The following is an 18,860-nucleotide window of genomic DNA, read 5'->3' as shown; positions in this document are numbered from 1 at the left end:
TTGTGAGTAATCGTGTGTATGTGCAGGGTTGTGTGTCTCCATGAAGGACATGCAATCTGGCCAGGTCACTCTGGAAGGTGTCACTTTATACCTGATTATTATTCACAGCCACCTGTTTCTCTGCACCCATCAGAGGGGATCGGGTGATCCCACATGCATTTATGCTGCAGTAAATAAACAAGGGTCAGAAAGAGTTCAGCGATTGCTTTTTTATATTTTCAACTCTTTCCAACTCTAAGCAGTAAAAAAGATAAAAGAATCAATTGTTTGCTATATCAGTAATGAATAGAGCGCCCTTCACGTTTTTTTTTTGTTGATAAAATTAATTAAATTACGATTTGATGTAGGGTTATTTCAGTGTGTCACAAAGTGAGGCAAACAAGAAATGTTTAAGGTTTCCTTTCTCTTCTTAGTGTGAAGAAGAGTAGTTGTCTAAATAAAACCTGAGAATAAGGAGCTCAGATGTGGATACCGATGGCAATGATTTGCTGCATCATCTATAGTTTCCCCACAGTTTGAGGATCAACAACAGGAATAGAAACAGGTTTTAGCACTGGAGATCTGAAGAAGGGGGTTGTTTGCAAACAAAAACAAATTGCTTCTTCCCACTGGGACAAAACGCCAATTATTATCACCGACATCAGTATGTAAATGATCTGGTGGACCGTCAGACATCAGGGAGGGCAGCTAATTGATTTTATCTTTCAGTCTATCTCATTGTTTCAACACAATTAAAACCCGGGTGTCAAACTACATCTCTGGTGCTCCTGTGTGAAAACGTTTGACCACTGACTGACATCAAAGGATGGGGCTCACACCACCAGGTGCTTTTTGACCCAGTGATAACAGTCACCATCTCAGTCCATAGGGTGTGAGACGACCTGAGGTCAACAGGACACACAGGAACTACTTCCAACCATTTTTAAAACTATGTGGAAGTATTTTAAATTCAACAATCAACTGATTTTCATTGATACTGCCCAAAATACAGAGCTGTTCCAGATGGAAAGTTATTGCTTTTAATAAGAAGACTATCTTGAGGTGAGGAGAAAATTAAACCAATTATCCCTGTGCTGATTGGTAATCGATCCAGCCATTAAGTCATTTAAACCGATCAATTTGGAACGGGTCAGGTGACAGACCATGGTTTTGCCTGCATATGGTAATTTCTTTAATGTTTCCTAAAATGCATTGTTTTCAAAGAGAACAATCACTAATTCATCATGAAGTTTATAAAAAAACATTTTTTACCTGACATTATTCCCAGAATAGCATTCAATTCAAAGTAAGGAAAGATTACATTATGAAAAGGAAGGTATTTTTTGTCAAAAAAGTTAAAATTAATGAAGTATGTCAGTTGGTGATGGTCAAATCATATATGAAAGAGATTTTTCTTTATGAGCTTTATGAGAGATTTTTCTCTCATAAAGCTCTGTTAAATCGTTATAAGCATCTTAGAACTTAATATTCTTGGTGCCTTCACTTATCATAAATCCAGATTAGTTGGTCTGGGAAGTTAGAAACAACACCTAGAATGAGTTAGGTAAATACTAAAGCACATTTTTGCCACTTCATGTTATGATCTATGTGTGTTTGAACTTTAGGGAACCATGTGATTTTTTTTGTTTTGATAATTTCCCTGTTGTTTATTCTCTTGAGATCGTATTGTTTATTCCTTTGTGTGTTTAATTTATTCTTATCTGTTATTTGTGTATTTGAGTCTAGTTTCCTTAGATAAGCAGTTTCTATTCTGTCCATATTAGTTTTATGAATTCCCTTGTCAGTGTTCATCATCCCTTTTTCCCTCTACCTTTAGCCTGTTAGCTACAGATGTTTCACATTTTCCTGATTGCTTCTTGAGATCGGAGTTATTTTCAGACGGTGAAAGTCTGCTTTGGATCAGAATATTATTGCACATTGTATTTACATGTACAATTATAGTTTAATTAGCTTTAAAATAGGTTTTAATAATTGCAATTTAACACAATCCAAAATAAATTTTTACAGTGTATAAAAAATTTTTTCCTTTGTGACTAATAGAGCTCTATAATGAAATTCCCGAAGAAAATTCTTAATATATATAAAAATATATATAGATTGATGATCCCTGACTGAATAATGTGCATGTTTGTAGTTCCCCTCGTATTATTTCTGAGCGCAGTGAAGCGATGTTACAGAGCATGTGGACTGTGAGCTCCTATTGGCTGCTCCTCGCCCGTATAAAGAGCCGCAGTGGCAAATTCAATCAGATCAACTGCGGGCATCCTCCAACAGACAGAAGCTGGGACGCTTTATCTTACTGGGACTGTATCTGAGCTGTTCTATAGCTTGTTTTTTTTAAAAATCATTATCATTATTATTATTATTATTATTATTTGATTTTGTCTGTCGCGTTTGTTTGTTTTTTTCCTGGAGAAAACTCTGGAGCGTGTTCGTCATCATGAAGGAAAGGAGAAATACGCAACCGCTGGTGGTGAGATGCAAACTGGTTCTTGTGGGAGATGTTCAATGCGGAAAAACGGCGATGTTGCAAGTGCTGGCGAAGGACTGCTACCCGGAGGTATACAATGTGACTCATAATTGTAAAAAATATGTGACAGGGATTCAGCCACAAGAAGCTACTTTATGATTTTATGAAACATCATCGGTTGTGACATATAAACAAAAGGCAGAAAATGAGAGGGAGAAAATAAAACCGAGTGCGCTGTTGCATGCGCATTTACTGGGATTTGGCTATTTTGGTTTGTTTTGTGCTCACTGACTTATTATACACTTTGCACAAGCCTTATATTGTATTCCGAATGGAGATTATTACAGTGTCTCTTTTTATGGGCTAGATATATATATATATATATATATATATATATATATATATATATATATATATATATATACATATATATATATATATATATATATATATATATATATATATATATATATATATATATATATATCTAGCCCATAAAAAGAGACACTGTAATATATATACACACACAAATACTGATCAATACTGATACTGATCAAAGCAAAGAAAATGCTTTCTTTTGTTTGTTTGTTTTTCCCCCTTTTCATGTTAGTTGCACTAAATAAACTTCCACTGTTTGTGACTGACACCTTCCTGCTAATTGCATCCTGTTGCTAATTACTCCCTAGACTTACGTACCCACGGTGTTTGAAAACTACACAGCCTGCCTGGAGCTGGAGGAGCAGCGAGTGGAGCTGAGTCTGTGGGACACCTCAGGTAACTTATCGCCTTCTCCCATGTGGACTAAGACCTTCAGCTCTGCCTGCAGCGCAGAGGGATGCGCAACAGGGCGATGACCGATGCGTTTAATGAACTTCTTTGTCGGACATAATTACCTGGACAGACATTTGAAGCAATAAGGAAGATTAACAAGTGTTCTTATCAGAGTAAAATGCTATGAAATACAGTTCCTCGCTTAAGTATCCATTCCATGTTTTCAAAATTCTTACAACTAAAAATCTAAAAAGTCTTTTATACATAAGTATTCACCCCCCTTTACTTGAATACACCTAAATAAAATCTAGTGAAGGCACTTGAAGACATATTTATCTAATATTCTGATGACAGAACAGCTGTTAGTTGGATGCACTATTTCTGGCCGGCCTTTATGTAATAGTGGCAAGAAGACGCAGCAAGTAGGGAGAGGAAGACAGTACTCTGGTCTGACGACACATGCTCAGTGCTGTGTGTGGCAAAATACTGCACATCACCCTGAATACACAATACTCATACTGAGGTTGCTTTCTTTCACTATGGTGAGAATGGAAGATAGGGTTAGACACGGCAATCTGTTTTTATTCCTCTTATGTTAAATTCGTTTTTTGTTTTTGCAAACCTTGTTGAGATTTTTCTAGTTTTCTTTTTTTTTCCATTAAATCCCCCCTTAAACTTGCAGAAGGTTAGTAGAGCACTCGTCCCCCCACTTTGCTGTATGTTTTACTTTGTATTTTTGCGGAAGCACCAAGGTAAAGGAACTTTTAACCTGGAAGGAAACCTTTCAGAAGCAATACTTGACGTTATACAGCCAGATCTAATGATTATTACTAAATAAGAGAAAGCTTTCAGCTGAATATACCCACAAAGACTCGCTGCAGCAACGTGTTAATACAGGAGATGTTGAATACAAACATGAGCCAAAATTTTAAGATTTCTATTTAGAAAAAAAAAATCCTGGAAACTATATGAAATCTTTATTCCAAACCTTGGGCATTCACTGGTTTGTGTTGCTATGTCACACAATTCTACGAAATACATTGAAGCCCTGATGTTTTTGTTTGATTCATGAAGAAATGTGGAAGAAATAGTGAGAGGGGCCAGAATATTTTTGCCAGGCTTCGTGTTTTGCCTTGGTGTGAAAGGACACTGGATGCCTCATTGACCTTTTATTCTTTGTGGCTTGGTAAAGGAATGACACATTTGCAAATACTTTTCATGTACAGAATGAAAAAACACTTATTATTCCGGTTCACTTGCTTTCAATGGAGACTTTGGGCATCATGTGTTCGCTTACACCACAAGCTTGAAAAGAGGGTCAATGTGTCTTTGTAGATATCCCTGGAGTTGTGTTGACCTGAATCCTGCCAACATGGGTCCGCGGCACCTGTTAGAGTCAGACTCCCCTTCTGCTCACCCCTCTGCACTTTCTCTGCTCAGTGTTCATCGCGTGCTCACATCTCCAGAGTTACTGGGTCAGCATGACGGAGCAAATCCCACGGCTGCAAGTGTGTTTACGTGTGTTTTCGCATTTCATGTGCATCGGCGTAGGACAAATCCTTTATATAACAGACCCACATGTACGAGCTAATGTTTTTACTCTCTCGCAGAGTAAACAGAAAATAAATGGATAAAAATGTAATTGGTCTGGAGCAGTATAATTCCTGCCCCAGACCAAATGCCATCTTTTAATCCCAGACTGTGGACCTTTGGTCTGGCCAGTGGGAGTGGGCCTGCTGCCCGGGGATGATGTGGCTGCAGAGTGCTTTCCTATTGAGCAGAAAGGTTTTCTAGAGCAGACAGAGAGGAGGGAGTGGAGAAAATGTGGTGACCTGCATTTTCCTCCATATGCTGCTCGGGTCACCCACTCAAACAGCAACATCCAGAGGATTAAGACTCTGAATAGGACCAGTGGACATAACTGACCCAAACATACATGAATACATCCACCATCCATCTAGAACTGCGAAGCAGGGTTCCATTTATACTCGCAAAGCTTTTATAGTTGTCAGATAGTACTATCTATATATTTTAAAAATCATGAATCAACTTACAGAATTTTTTCCAGTCTCTTAGACTTGTCAAATTAAAGAGGTTCTGTAATGCACCATTTTCTGTCTTTTAGTACTTTCTACTGTATTTATTTATGCAATAATATTTTGTATGTTTTGGTGGTTATCATCTGAACCTGACTGGTTTAAAAACAAAAAGTCTGGTTGTCTTGAACCAGAAAAGGCCTTTTGTTGGTCTTTTTTTTTATTTTGGAGACTGTATTTAGCTTTGAGTTTATCAGTCATTAAATCAAAAATATACACATTGATGTCTAAAATGTTGAACTCAGTTTGCAATAAAATAAATAAAAGACAAATTATGTAAATAAAATATTAATAAATGTGAAAATTTAGATTTTGAAATTTTAGAGAATACAGTTAAGTCTGAAAACTCAAACATTTTTCCATAGGGAGCCATTTTTTCTGGTATAGCGGATGGATGGATGGATGGATGGATGGATGGATGGATGGGTGGATGGATGGATGGATGGATGGATGGATGGATGGAAATCTAATACAAATCATTCGCTTCTGTACACATATTTTGTGTTCCACTGAGATCAGAACGTCTGACTCCCCTCTGACTCCTGACGATAGATGACAGACTAAAGCAATATGTGTTAGTCTCTGCGTTATTTTTATTTTTTACTGTAATATCCTATAATTGCACGGAGTTGTGCTGCTGTGGCCCTTCCACAGTGAGAGTGTTTCCTCATTATCCCAGCTCCCCCTCATCGATTAGACCAACCTCATCACCGGCTCCACACGGCAGGCAGCTCCTTCTCTCAGCTCCGCCATGGATTTACAGGCTAAAATCAATCCTCCGGTTTTAATCAGGCTGATCTGATCGGACGTACAGGGCGGAGAGAGGAGGAGGGGAACGCAAACACTGTCCACTAGCCGTAACTCATGAATACTTAATAACGAATCTCATTATTGTTGGTGTTAGTAACTAATTTATTTCAGGGTCAGTGGTCTTGCTGATTAGGCCTTTGAGTTTGGGAGAATTTTGTGTAATCTAATTGGCTACTGTATTGCGTACAATTGAGATTGATGCCATCGATTTAGCTACTATTATTTCCAGTTTAACTCAAAATGAGAGCACATATTATTGTCTGAACAGAACATTTAACAGCATACTGCTCAGCTTGTAGTGTCATATCTTCTTTAGAGCTTCACTCATCTGTTCAGCATCATCTGATTGTCAAAATCCCAGATGTTCACAATTTCCAGCTCCTTTTGGATGATCCCGAGGTATTCCCAGGCCAGAGGGGATAATATAATCCTTTCGGTTGGTTCTGGTTCTCCTTTCAGTCCATCTGCTGCCTCCCAGTCCACCTCAAACTTAGTGTAAAAATTGTTCCAGTCACTAAAAGTGGATGTGACCCCCGCCACAGTCCATGTAAAACCTTATTGTGAAAAAAGACCCATATCACTATAAGACCACAGGGTTCCCAAACAAGACATCCTCCTCTCTGTAAAAACATCTGACAGTTTATTTAAAGAACATAAAATAGATGTTTGTTTTCTTTTTACTTATTCAAATAACTGAATAAAAATTACTTTGCATTTCAGTAATATTTAATATTGCTATATTACAGGACGACACTTTGTTTTAGCTTCTGTCTTCAGCCTGATATTGTGAAGACGATTCCTCTCATTGGTCAGTTTAAATTAGTATGTTAGGAGAAAAGACAACTTAACAGTTTTCTGTTGCTTTATTTGGAAATACCTCAGATGCTGAAAATGGCTACTTTGAGCTTTCTTCTGTCAGTAACAACTTACACTCTTAAAAGTTTTGTGGTTAGCACAACCTGGTTTCACTTTGGTGTAGTGAATGTGTTCACTCACCTGAAAAAGGGTTTCTTTTTTTAAATGTTAGAGCTACCTTATCCATTAAGAGTGATCTGACTGTTCTCCTGATTTCTCTGAACATCTCTTGCTTTTCTCGTCACCTTAAAGCAGCTCATGTAATTCTTCTGTGACTCAGGTCTCAGGCTATGTCAAAAATATCCAGAGTTGTGTAAGTCTCAGGAATTTTAGATAATAAAAAAAAAACAACTAACTTTACTGTGTGAATTGCAGCTAAAGGAGATGTAATGCTATTTTGGGCCTGGAAAGGGCTGTGATGCAGATGTTAAAAATATCAAGATTTAAAAGAAGAAAGTCCTCAGCAAAGTTAAACAGTGCTAGACTAAATCATAGACATAACAGAGATATTTATTTTATGATGTAACATTGACATTTGCTCTCAGTTATAACCTCTTTGATAGTTGATTTTCAGTTAAAAACAAAGTCAGGACAAAAGAGAGGTGCTGAGGCTCACAGGGTTGGTCCAGATACTGTGTAATGATAAAGAAACTAAAGTATCAAAAAAAGTGGGTTAGTCTTAAGTATTTCCCTCATTCCAACAGTAAACCCAGTTTAAGGTTTTTTTCTAATCCAGAATGAGTTGAGTTTTGACAGTATTTCGGGAACTAAATTATTTCTCCTCTCTAACTACAGAAACCCTGGCAGATACAAAACTGTAAAATAACAGTCTGAGGCAGCTTTGTGTGTTTCTTCTTTCGACTGTAAACTAATGTCTGTAGTTATCAGCTGAAGAAGCGCCACGGCTTCAGTCGGCTGAGTGTGGGTGACGGAGCTGAGTGTGGGTGACGGAGCTGAGTGTGGGTGACGGAGCTGGGGCAGCACTTGAGCCTCCCCCCACCCACAAAAAAAAACAAAAAATCAATCTGAGTCATCCCATCCCTCGATCATTAGTCTGTCTGACCTGTGCATTCTGATAGCGAGAGGAGTGCTAATGATGAAAATGGACTCCGTAGCTCACTTGATTGAACACACAAGCTCTCTCTCAGTCACCCATGCACACAGAGGAGACGAGATACTCCCTTCCCCCACCTGTGTGCTCCGACAATCATCTTCCCAGCCCGTAAAGCTCACCCTCCCATCTCCACCTCTTTCTCCTTGGTGGGTTTGGAGCCCTGGGCGCTGCACCATTAAACACATACGAAGTTGATCTCAGCAACAAGACTTGCAATCTTTTCTTCATCTGCCATCCCCCAGTTAGTCAGCTTCACTCCGCATGTTTCATGCCTCAGAAACTCTCCATCTGTCGTAAAGAAAGGAGGGGAGAGGAAACGTTTGGCCTTGCTTATCGCTGCATGGGCATCGATCTGACGGTCCAAAACATCCCTCGGTTTGTAGCAGCAGAGATCTAAAATGGGGAGGTTGGAACATCCTACTTAATCTTTTATCTCTCGCTCCTTCTATGCTGGCAGGATAACTTATTTGTCAGCTTCAAATGCAAGGGCTCTCGGGGCCCCCGTGGTGCAGCCCTCTATTGATTGCTGCATTTAGATCAGGGGCTGTTTAATGCAGAATCACATCCTGTTTCCTGGCTGTGAGATAACCTCTTACTGGAGGAGGAGATCTTTAGAGCACCCTGTAGACTCTCCTGCATGACAGATAAGACACACTGAAACACATCCTCGTCCTCTGTGGGTGATTGTTCTGATTCAAATGTGTGCTGATTTAAAAGCCATTGCATGCAAACTTTCTTTCAGACCATTTGTGACTCTTGGTTTAAACGGATATTGTTGATGCTTGTTGACTATATGGGCCACAGGATTGGGTGAGGGTGGCAGCGTGGAAGGGATTCATGTCTTTTGCATATTTCGACAACAGAAGCAATAATATCCTCTTGGGGTGGACGCTCCCTACTCTGTGTTTGCTCATATGGGAGCTTCCTGCTCCCTTTCACTCCATGTGCCACCAGGAATTTCTAAATGAAACTGCTAACATGTTCCTCATGTCTATACCACCAGAATTGCCATTAAAAGATTGCTCAGCGGCTTGGCAAAAGCCAAAGCAGGTTCAGTGTGTGGTGGCGGTTTGGGTCCCTTGAGAGAAAGAATTTAAAGATCCTTTAATAGAATCTAAAATCAACCTTTGAAGGAACCCACAACAGGCCCTAGATGTAAAAGCATGCGTCTAAAATCAGCTTTACTTTCATGGAAGAAATGCACAGATGAATTGTTGGCATTCTAAGAAAAATACAAAGACCAGGACTTCTGGAGTATTCTGGTGTATTGTTCTTTGGTCAGGTTAGTCTTAATTGGAATTATCCCGAACAGAGTTTTCGGGTTAGTTGGCATAAACAGAATCCATCAAATGGCAATGATGTCAATTGTGAAGCATGGTGGTGGAGGTGTCATGGTTTTAGAATATTTTCCTGTAGCAGAACCTGGTCAGCTCATAATCCTATGAAATATGCCGTGTATCTAAGAGACCTGGAGGAAAAATATGAGACAAGCTGTAAAAAAAAAACAACTTGGAGATGAAGCAGAACTGGATATTGAAACAAGACAATAACCAAAAAACATTACTGGCTGAAAATTTAATAATGGCTCCTGAGCCACTGATGTCATTGAGATGCTGCGCAATGAAAGAAACCCATTAAACATTTTCCAGCTGAAAGTGAGGAGTGTGGCCAAACTATTTCCTCAGCCAGAATACACTTTTTTAAATTTTTTTGTGCAATCACTAAAACAAGGCTTTCTGGCTTTTATGTATAGATAACTTTCTTTACTTGAGGTAGATTTTTAAAAAAGCTTCAAGATTTATGTGTAAGCATTTCTTTTGCAAAGAATTTAAATAAGGTCTAAAATGACAGCATTGAAAGCCTGTTTATTTCTTAAAGCACAGAACCAGAGTCATAATGAAACCAGCGTGTTCTTTTCTTTTCCAACCGTGTTCACATTCTTCTTCAGGACAGGAATTTCATCACAGCTTGTCATTATTCCACTCACAGCACCCAGCAGCTGGCAAATTCACTTTCAACCTTTGATAATGCGAAGGATCATTAAATATTCATGAAACTGCTTCACATGCACTCATCCATGTTTGTATGTGCTTTTGTATGTTTTCTTCCGATGTTCCTCCACAGAAAACAATCAGGATAGTTGTGTAATGTCTAATGAGTGATTACACACGCTTCTTCCCTTATCTGCGGCTATAAAAGGAGCTCCGAATCCCCGTTGGGATCCGTGCGGAGACTGAAGTAAGCATTTTAATCCCCCCTGAGCAGAACTCTTATTCTGTTTCATCAGATAGCGGATTGGGCTCACCTCTGGACGGAGCCAAAATTAGATAGTGAGTCTGTGTGTAATCAGGTGTGTCTTTTTATATATATATATATCTACTGGATGTGTGTCTCAGCTTCTCTTGCAGAGAAGGAATGTCCCCAACAGTAGGTGGGTGGGTTGGTTTTTCTGGTCTGAAGTGATTGACTGGCAGCAAGGGCAAGCCTTTATGGAGAGGTGGGAGGAGGAGGAAGAGGAGGAATGGCTGATGTAGACGGTGGATTCCGAGGTTGTTGCTGTGGAAACAGAGGGACTGGAGGTACTGCTGACGAGCATAGGATTTTTTTTTTTTTTTGGGGTGGGGGGGGTGGATTACTTAAGGATTCTGAGCATGAGTGGGAGCGTCTGCCTGCCCCAAACCCCACCGTTCCACTTGCATAATCTAGTGCAAGGGAAGATCAATAAGGATTTAGTGACCGATTGTCATCTTCTCCTGCGTCTGAAATGCCAGCAGAGGGTACAGAGGCAAAGAAAACAGCAGCTTCAAGAACAGAAAAGTGAAGCTAATCAAGAGGAAGCGATTGTGGTTACATATAAACCCTACTATTTTTTGTCTTTCTATACAAAAATTACTGGCTCACTAGGCAAACGTCTATACATGTTATAAAGCAACATTGAGAGTAATGATAAGAAAATATCTCCAATCATTATACTGGAATGGGGGCGGCTGCACTCCCTTGTGGTGACTATAAAGTATAGTGATTTAACTGAAACAATGCAATAGATAATAAGTCAGCTGCAAAGTAGTGCTGCTGTAAAACAGGAATGTTATAAAAAGAGCTGAAATGAATCTTTACTTGTTCCTGTTTAAACAGGAGCTAGCGTAAGCTCTGCAGTACAGCTAGATGTAGAAAAAATAAAGAAAGAAAAGCTGCAGTTTGAAACTCCTGGAAGCCAGATCTTCAAATGCTTTCAGTTGTTTTTTTTTTTGTTTGTTTGCCAAGTGGCAACGATGTACGGATATGAATGCTCTTGGTTTCCAGAAGGGTGCTGGTTATGTTGCTCTGCCAAATGTTAAATTTTTGCCATTTTGGGTCTTTTGTACCTAACATTTTTTCAGATAAGAAAAGAAGATTTGTTCTAGGAAAAGCGTCACACAGGAACTGCATCCTGTCAACTGTATTCTCCTTTCATTGACTACAAAAATATCTATTTTGGTAGGAAATATTTATTTCTATCTACTGGATGTTGGTCAGATTTGCCTTTTGTTTCGTCAAGGTTTTAATGTTTCATAACTAATGAAAGTCAAATAGTTAATTCGGGGTTCAGGATCTAAAAAATTGAACTAAGGTACAATATGAAATCTAAAACATCTGGTATTGTCATGTGACTTTTTTATATCTAAATACTTATGTCACATGACACTGGTGAACGTCTAAAGAGAAGTATGTCTCTTTAGAAATTGCTCATTCTTGCTTTTAACCACATTAATAGTATTTTGCCTCTCTGCCCTCTAAGGTTCTCCATACTATGACAATGTGAGACCCCTGTGCTACAGTGACTCTGACGCAGTCTTGTTGTGCTTTGACATCAGCCGCCCAGACACAATGGACAGCAGTCTCAAAAAGGTAATGTCTTGCTTTTATTATTATTTTCTGTACTGTCATGTTAAATATTCTCACAAAAGAGAGCTTAACAATTATACATTTGTGTCCACAGTGGAAAAGTGAAATCCTGGACTTCTGTCCAAGCACTCGAATCTTGCTGATTGGTTGTAAGATAGACCTCCGCACCGATGTGTGCACACTCATGGAGCTGTCCAACCTAAAACAGACTCCAATTACCTACGAGCAGGTGAGAACTACAAGAAGCTTATTTGTCAGTAAGGCTGAACTAAAACTGGCAGGACCAGGTATTTTCCTTTGTGTAATGTGAGCTTTTCTGATAAAAGAAATTAAAATAAGTTTTAGAGATGCACCAAGACTGGTCTGTTGACCAGAACCAGACGATTTTCAATCTAATCAGTCCCGACAGGTCAGGAGCTTGTAATCAAGATTTTGTTTTAGGTCAGAGAAAGCCCCATACGTACACACTACCAGCATGTAACAGATCCGTTTGGTATAGAATTTGCTACAATGGAGGAAAAATGAAAAAGTGAATCTATGATGGAAAATGTTGGATTTAAAATGGTGTAAGTTGTTTGGAAATCTCAGCGGTAAAGATGTATTTTTTTTTTTATAGGGAATATACTTAGGCGCTGCCGTTTTAGCAATGCTAGCTGCACTTAATGTGCTGATCACATTGATCACTAGTATAAGATGCAAAAAATAAAATTAAAGTGTCGACTCTGTAATAACTTTGCCCGTTTGAAAATATGAACCCTGCTTTTGCAGCAGATCCTCTCTTAAACACACAGCTCGTAATTTAAATCTGAAGAAATATTTTGAGTGCAAAATATGCAAAATATTTATGCAAATATTATATGCAAATAATATGCAAATATTTAACCACTATTAATGTGGTTTATGCAAAATAAAGAAACAGCACTCGGACACAAAAGATCAAAGCTTTAGAAAAAATAGATTGGAAATCTGTTTTATGCATCTCTAATTAATACATGCAGTTCTTTTATATTTTCTTATTCACACAGTAATTTGCATTAAGTTAACATGTTATGGTTGTTTTTATTTATTTTGGCAAAGCAACTTAAGTGACTTCATTCAGACATGTGTAAGTCCTAAACTCAAAAGAGAGGTTCTATGTTTTAAATGAAACCTTTGCTGCTTGCATTCTCTCACAGATACAGTATTTCTCCCAGACGTTAACATTAACATTTCATATGTAAAGAGAGCTAGCTCAAAGCTGGCGGTTGACCCATTAGTTGTTCTGTCACAAAGTATTTTACAAATACAATCATAAAGCTCTGGGCATCAGTGATGGGGCGTAATAGTCGTTATCGTCTTCATCCACCTAGTTTTACATTTGTTGAAATTATCCCAGTGAGGAGGGATTTGTTTGAAAAACTAAACCACTTTTTATGTTTTTCATTTTGAAAGCAATTAGTTTTATGTCTGTAGTTTCCAGTAAGACAGGTTGAAAAATGTTAATTCCACCTCAAAGAGACATAATTATGAGTGGGAAATGGTTTTCAGAATAAACTAACCAATCTGTTAGAACATGCTTTAGTTTTGATGCCTTTTTTAGAAGTTTCTTATGCTTTTAGGCTGTTGCTTTACTACACAGTGTTGTAAAAAAGTATTTGTCCTCTAATTTAAAATGTTAACTTGTACTTAAATGTCAAACAAACACATTTTAAAATGAAAATATTTCATTTTGTCCTCTCTAGAGTAATTGTTCTCTCTAATTTTAAATGTTAACTTATACTTAAACTTAAATATCAAATATCAAACACGTTTTAAAATGAAAGACTCCAAGAGTACGGTAAATACTAAATGCAGTTTTCAAAGCAATCTGACTCTGTGTGGTAAAAAAGAGAAGTGCTTGTGCTGCCATCAACTTGTAAGTAGATTATTTTGGCTCACTCTTCTTTGAAGAAATGTTTCGGTTTAGTCATATTTAAGGGATTTTGAGCATAAATGGCCACCCCAGAACATCTCAGTCACATTTAAGTCCCTACTTTGACTAACCCACTCCAAAACCTCAGTTGTTTTTGTTTGCTTGTTTATTTTTGTACCCTGTCTGAGGTGGATGTGGGTCATTCTCCTACTGGATAATCTAAATGTTCTCAAGCTTAAAGTAACTGATAGACATTCTGTTGACAAGTCAGATGAGTTTCTGATGAAGTTTGTGATTGGTTCCATCAATTATAGCAAGTAATCCAGACCAACACACTACCACTACCATGTTTGACTGTCAGTTCTTTTCCTCAAATGCTGTTAGTTTCACAGCAGATGTAGTGAGGCCTACACTGTCCAAAACTTTTCACTTTTGTCTTGGTTGTGATGAGACATTCATCAATTGATCTGAACTATGCAAACAAAAAAAGTTTTGTCACAGTTGATTCAGTTTTTAACAAGAGGGCGATTACTTTTGACGTGAGGTTCAGGTTTTTTTCTTTTCTCTTTGCAAACTAAATCATCATTCGAAAACTGCATGTTGTGTTTATTCACTGGTTAGAAAACAGATATATTTTTGACATATTATAACATGACAGCACAGCAAAAAGAGAATAAACTTTTCAGATGGAAATATTTTTCCATAGCACTTTATGCAGAGGAAAAAAAATGTAGCTTTGCATCTTGTATTTTGGTGCAAGATGCTAATTCAGTATATTTCCTGACATCATTTGCTACAGGGCTCTGCTATGGCCAAGCAGCTTGGTGCTGAAGCTTATCTGGAGTGCTCAGCCTTCACCTCGGAGAAAAGCATTCACAGCGTATTTCGTACCGCAGCGATGGCCTGCATCAACAAGCTGCAGCCCCTCCCAAAGTCCAGCCCCACCCGCCGCCTCTCCAAAAGACTCCTCCACCTGCCCAGCAAGTCGGACCTGCTGTCCTCCTCCTTCAAGAAGGAAAAGACCAAGAGCTGCTCTGTGATGTGAAGGAGGGCAGGAGGGGCTCCAGGTCCTCGTACGCGACTCCCAGCCCCAGCCTATTTGGTCTCGGGGAAGGGGGGTGGGCATGATGGTTTTATCAGGGCTCTCCTGCTGAATCCTTCCCTCACCCCCCCGAAAACCAAACAAACCCTCAGAAGAGGCGGACACTCAGCTGTCCACTCTCTCCTGAACCTTCGAGCGCACATCCATATTTTTTTTTATTATTAGTATTATTATTTCGCTTTTGAAACAGAACTTAAAACAGTAAAGGTTTGGGTTCATTGAACTTTCTTTATTTTCCCACCTATAAACAAACTACAACAGTGCTCCATCTGTCTGATTTTACGCATCTGTAGGCACATCTTGATTTAATCCGATATGGAAGTGTGCGATTTTCAAACCTTGTTACGTCAATGCCTCTCAGAAAAACTGAATAGATATTTTTCTAAGTACTTAAATAAAATCTAGCATGAAACTGTTGGGGAATTAGCAAAAATCCCTTCCTAAGTGTGGTGTGTGAGGTGTCACCTGTTTTACCCTTTTCTGATGAAAGAACATTATATAGAGGGAGAACAGAGGCAGAATCCACAGAAAGCTTTTCTTGCCCCCTCAGTGGCGATGGGAGCGGCAGAAGGCAGCGCTGCTGTGCGTTCAGAGTCCGGCCTTCATCCACCTGGATGGGCTGGAGAGCCGTGGCTGCGTGGCTGTGAACGACTCTGCTCCACCAGCTTCCAGTCGAGCAAGTAGCGAAGGCTGGCGAGGCTCTGTATTTGTAAAAATAGCAGCAGACGCAAGACCAGGGAATATGTGTGGAGGTTTGAAATGTGCTCCATTCACTGCAGGAGCCCCTACGTCTGCTAATGCATCAGAAATAGAAAGGCAAAGAGGCTTTTGTTGAAATCAGCATCATAAACACTCGAGCTTCAAGCTGTGTGGGTCTTATTTACGAGGCTTCACTGCTTCAAGGCAGATTTTAAAATGTAATTGTCAGATTGACAATTAATGGTAAAAATATGCTTTGTTTCATCAAATATTCTTCAGAAAAGAGTTGTAGCATTGCAATGATGACAGTTTTTTTTTTTAACTGTTTGCAGTTTGAAAAATAATACCTTTTTATTTCATGTTCCCAGGTCAGTGAGATTTACCAATACTGTAAAATGCTTGTGGATTTGCATTGATCTAATGTAGCACTCCAAATGCAACTCTATTCTTCCAAGACAAATTATAGCTTATGTTTTGCGTACACTTGAACCTCTTGACCTCCAACAAGCGTCGCCCACTGCTGGCGAGAACGACAATGGAGCAAAAATCAAACGCTTTTCGTCATCGGCTTAAATCTTTGGCTTCATGGTTATGTGTCTGTGCAGCTGTGAGTTCTGCGCTTCTGACCATAAAGCAATAACGATTGAAGTGCTCGTGATACAAGGTGTGGCAATAAAAGATGCAGCTTCGTGATTACTGTCGTGCTCTAAGTGGTCGGTGGACAGACATGTCATTGATTGAAACCATTTCTGCTGTACAAACCAGCTGCTGAGCTCATGTCCGTTCTTCTGTGCAGTCGCTGGTTTTTGGAAGAACCGGTGACGAAAACAAATAAGGGGGGAAAAAAAAGGGAGGAGAAATGAACACACTTCTGTTAGCTGACGACGTTAGGTTTTTTTGATGACGTAGGAACTGCAGCGTCTTGCAAAAGTATTCATATTGCCAAAACTTTTTCGCATTCTGACAGTGCAAAATACTTTGACCAGTTCCAATCTCCAACCTCTGGATCTATGTGCAAGGTTACTGTCCTGCTTGAGGATGAACCTGTTCCCTGATCTTAAATCTTTCATCTCTGTGCTGTATGATGTTGCCACCTCTCTGTTTCACCATGAACATGGCGTATTCAGGGTGATGTGCAGCGTTGGTTTAGTTAGCCACAGATAATAGTTTAATTAGCATCCTGTTTTACCAGAGTATGTTCCTCTCCATGTTTGCTGGATCTACTAGATCTGCCAAAAGAGAGTAATTTGCATCCAAATCAATATGAATGGAGCGATTTTCATCTATAGCTCTGCTGACGTTCATGTCTTGGTTGCAGTTCTTGGTTACTCTGCTCTAAATTCAGATGGTGGATTAAACAGTGCGCTGGCACAGTTTTAAATCTTGACATATTGTTTTATAACTTAACTCTACTTTAAATGTTATCTTTGCTAGCAAATCTATGAGGCCTTCACAGAACGGCTGGATTTATTCTGGGATTAAATTAGTCACAATGGCATTTTATTTGTTTTACAAATTAAATTATTTCTGAGGGTTATTGTTTAAACTGGATGTAAGAGTAAATTACATTTAACCCAACTGCTGGTAACCTTTTTCCAATTTTAAAATAAAAATTACGCATTCTTTCCACTCCACTTCACATTAATGCACTGCTCTGCATTGGTCTGTCATATGAAATCCAAATTAAATACTGTATTTGTCAAAATGTGGAGAAAAAAAGGCTGAATGGCTATGAATGCTTTTGCAGGGCTTTATAACTGTGTTTCTTGAGTGAGTTGGCAATTGCACACTTTTCAAATTAGAGATTAACTTCAAAAGTGAACAATTTTTAATTAAGGGCTAGTGTGTGATAAAGATAAAAAAAAATAACATAAAGTGGGACTTAGGGGAACAAATAATCAAACTGCACAGGCTGGCCCTGTCCAAAGAAAGCTATTTTTCCATTCTTCTTTTATGTGTATTTTTCACTATTTAACGCATGATGTGAGTTCTCGTTATCTTGGAAATATCTTCCTGACATGGCTGTTGTGTCTTAACAGTGCTGTGGATTTCCCCCTTGGGCTTAGGAGAGCTTGAAGCGGTCATTTCCACAAAGGCTTCCAATATTCAGCTCCTCGCTACAGTTCAGACTTTGGCTCTCTGTTATGTAGACAGATCATTTCAGTCAACAGGCAGACACCGCCACATCTATTACTATACCATTATTTAGCAGTTTATGACCAAGCTTTCAAATTTAAAAAAAATTAAGTATTGGCTGATATTTTTTGCCTGATGGAAAGCCTTTCTATGATGGGTTGTTCAGGCGGCTCAGTGGCCATGTCAGTTATTATGCAGCCTTTGTCTTGTAGTCAATGTGTGGTACAAATGGTGCAATAAAACTTCTACGCATGTCCTATTATACGGTTATATATACTGTCTCTTGTTTTATAGTTATGAAATTATTGTTCTTGATGTTAGTATTTATTTGGTGGCTATTTTTGCCCTTTTTTTCGGTGACATGTACATTTGTTTAAAATCTGTTTTTGAAATCCTTCCTTTTTTGTTATTTTTGTTTGTGTTTACCGCTGTGTTAAATAAAGCTTGTCCTGGAACATGTTTGCCTCTGTCTTTTTTTCTTTTCTTTTTTTTTCAAATAAATTCAGTGAAATTAAATTCCCCGCAGTGAGGCAGCTGCTTGTCTTTATCACTCTTAGTCTTTATAAATAATCAAACATGTGAGAGGACCTTGTCTGATTTTAAAGCAAATTTAAATGAGCATGCATGAGGGGATTAGTGTCACTTTCCATTACACAAACCGTGATATCAGATCATAGCTGCTGTTGAAGGAGCTTTAATCACAGATTCATTATTGACCTTTTTTTTCTTTTTTTGATAACACTACTGAGAAAGATGGGAGTAAAAAGTACTCTTTTGACTGTTTAGACAGATTCGTATTTCAAAGGACTGCATCTCTTATCTGCCTTCAAACGCTTCACATCCACTATGCTGCAGATGTGTAATAAGACCGGCCTGTTGCCACGTGAGTACAGCTGTGGTGCCAGCAGGCCAACCAGCACATGTATATGCTCACTGCAATGAGACTGTGCAGGGAGGTGACTGGCAGATGGGTCTCTTTCACAGTTTTCAATCCAACTGGTTTTCTGCAAATGCACACATTTGAACATGTC

At 38.8% G+C, this 18,860-nt stretch overlaps 1 protein-coding gene across 1 annotated transcript; it reads left to right on the top strand.

The window, feature by feature from the left end:
* The first annotated feature begins 2,233 nt into the window (after nucleotides 1-2,233).
* Nucleotides 2,234-18,288, top strand: rnd1b (Rho family GTPase 1b). The gene is made up of 5 exons (XM_032573765.1): nucleotides 2,234-2,560; nucleotides 3,157-3,244; nucleotides 11,895-12,004; nucleotides 12,096-12,230; nucleotides 14,692-18,288. The coding sequence occupies exons 1-5, from the start codon at nucleotides 2,441-2,443 to the stop codon at nucleotides 14,935-14,937; spliced, it is 699 nt and encodes a 232-aa protein (XP_032429656.1). The 5' UTR covers nucleotides 2,234-2,440; the 3' UTR covers nucleotides 14,938-18,288.
* The last annotated feature ends 572 nt before the right edge of the window (nucleotides 18,289-18,860 follow it).

Source organism: Xiphophorus hellerii, chromosome 1, assembly GCF_003331165.1.
Source record: "Xiphophorus hellerii strain 12219 chromosome 1, Xiphophorus_hellerii-4.1, whole genome shotgun sequence".
In the NCBI taxonomy this organism is placed as follows: Eukaryota; Metazoa; Chordata; class Actinopteri; order Cyprinodontiformes; family Poeciliidae; genus Xiphophorus; species Xiphophorus hellerii.
The sequence above is the reverse complement of the archived record's forward strand: the minus strand, read 5'-3'. Positions and strand labels throughout refer to the sequence as shown.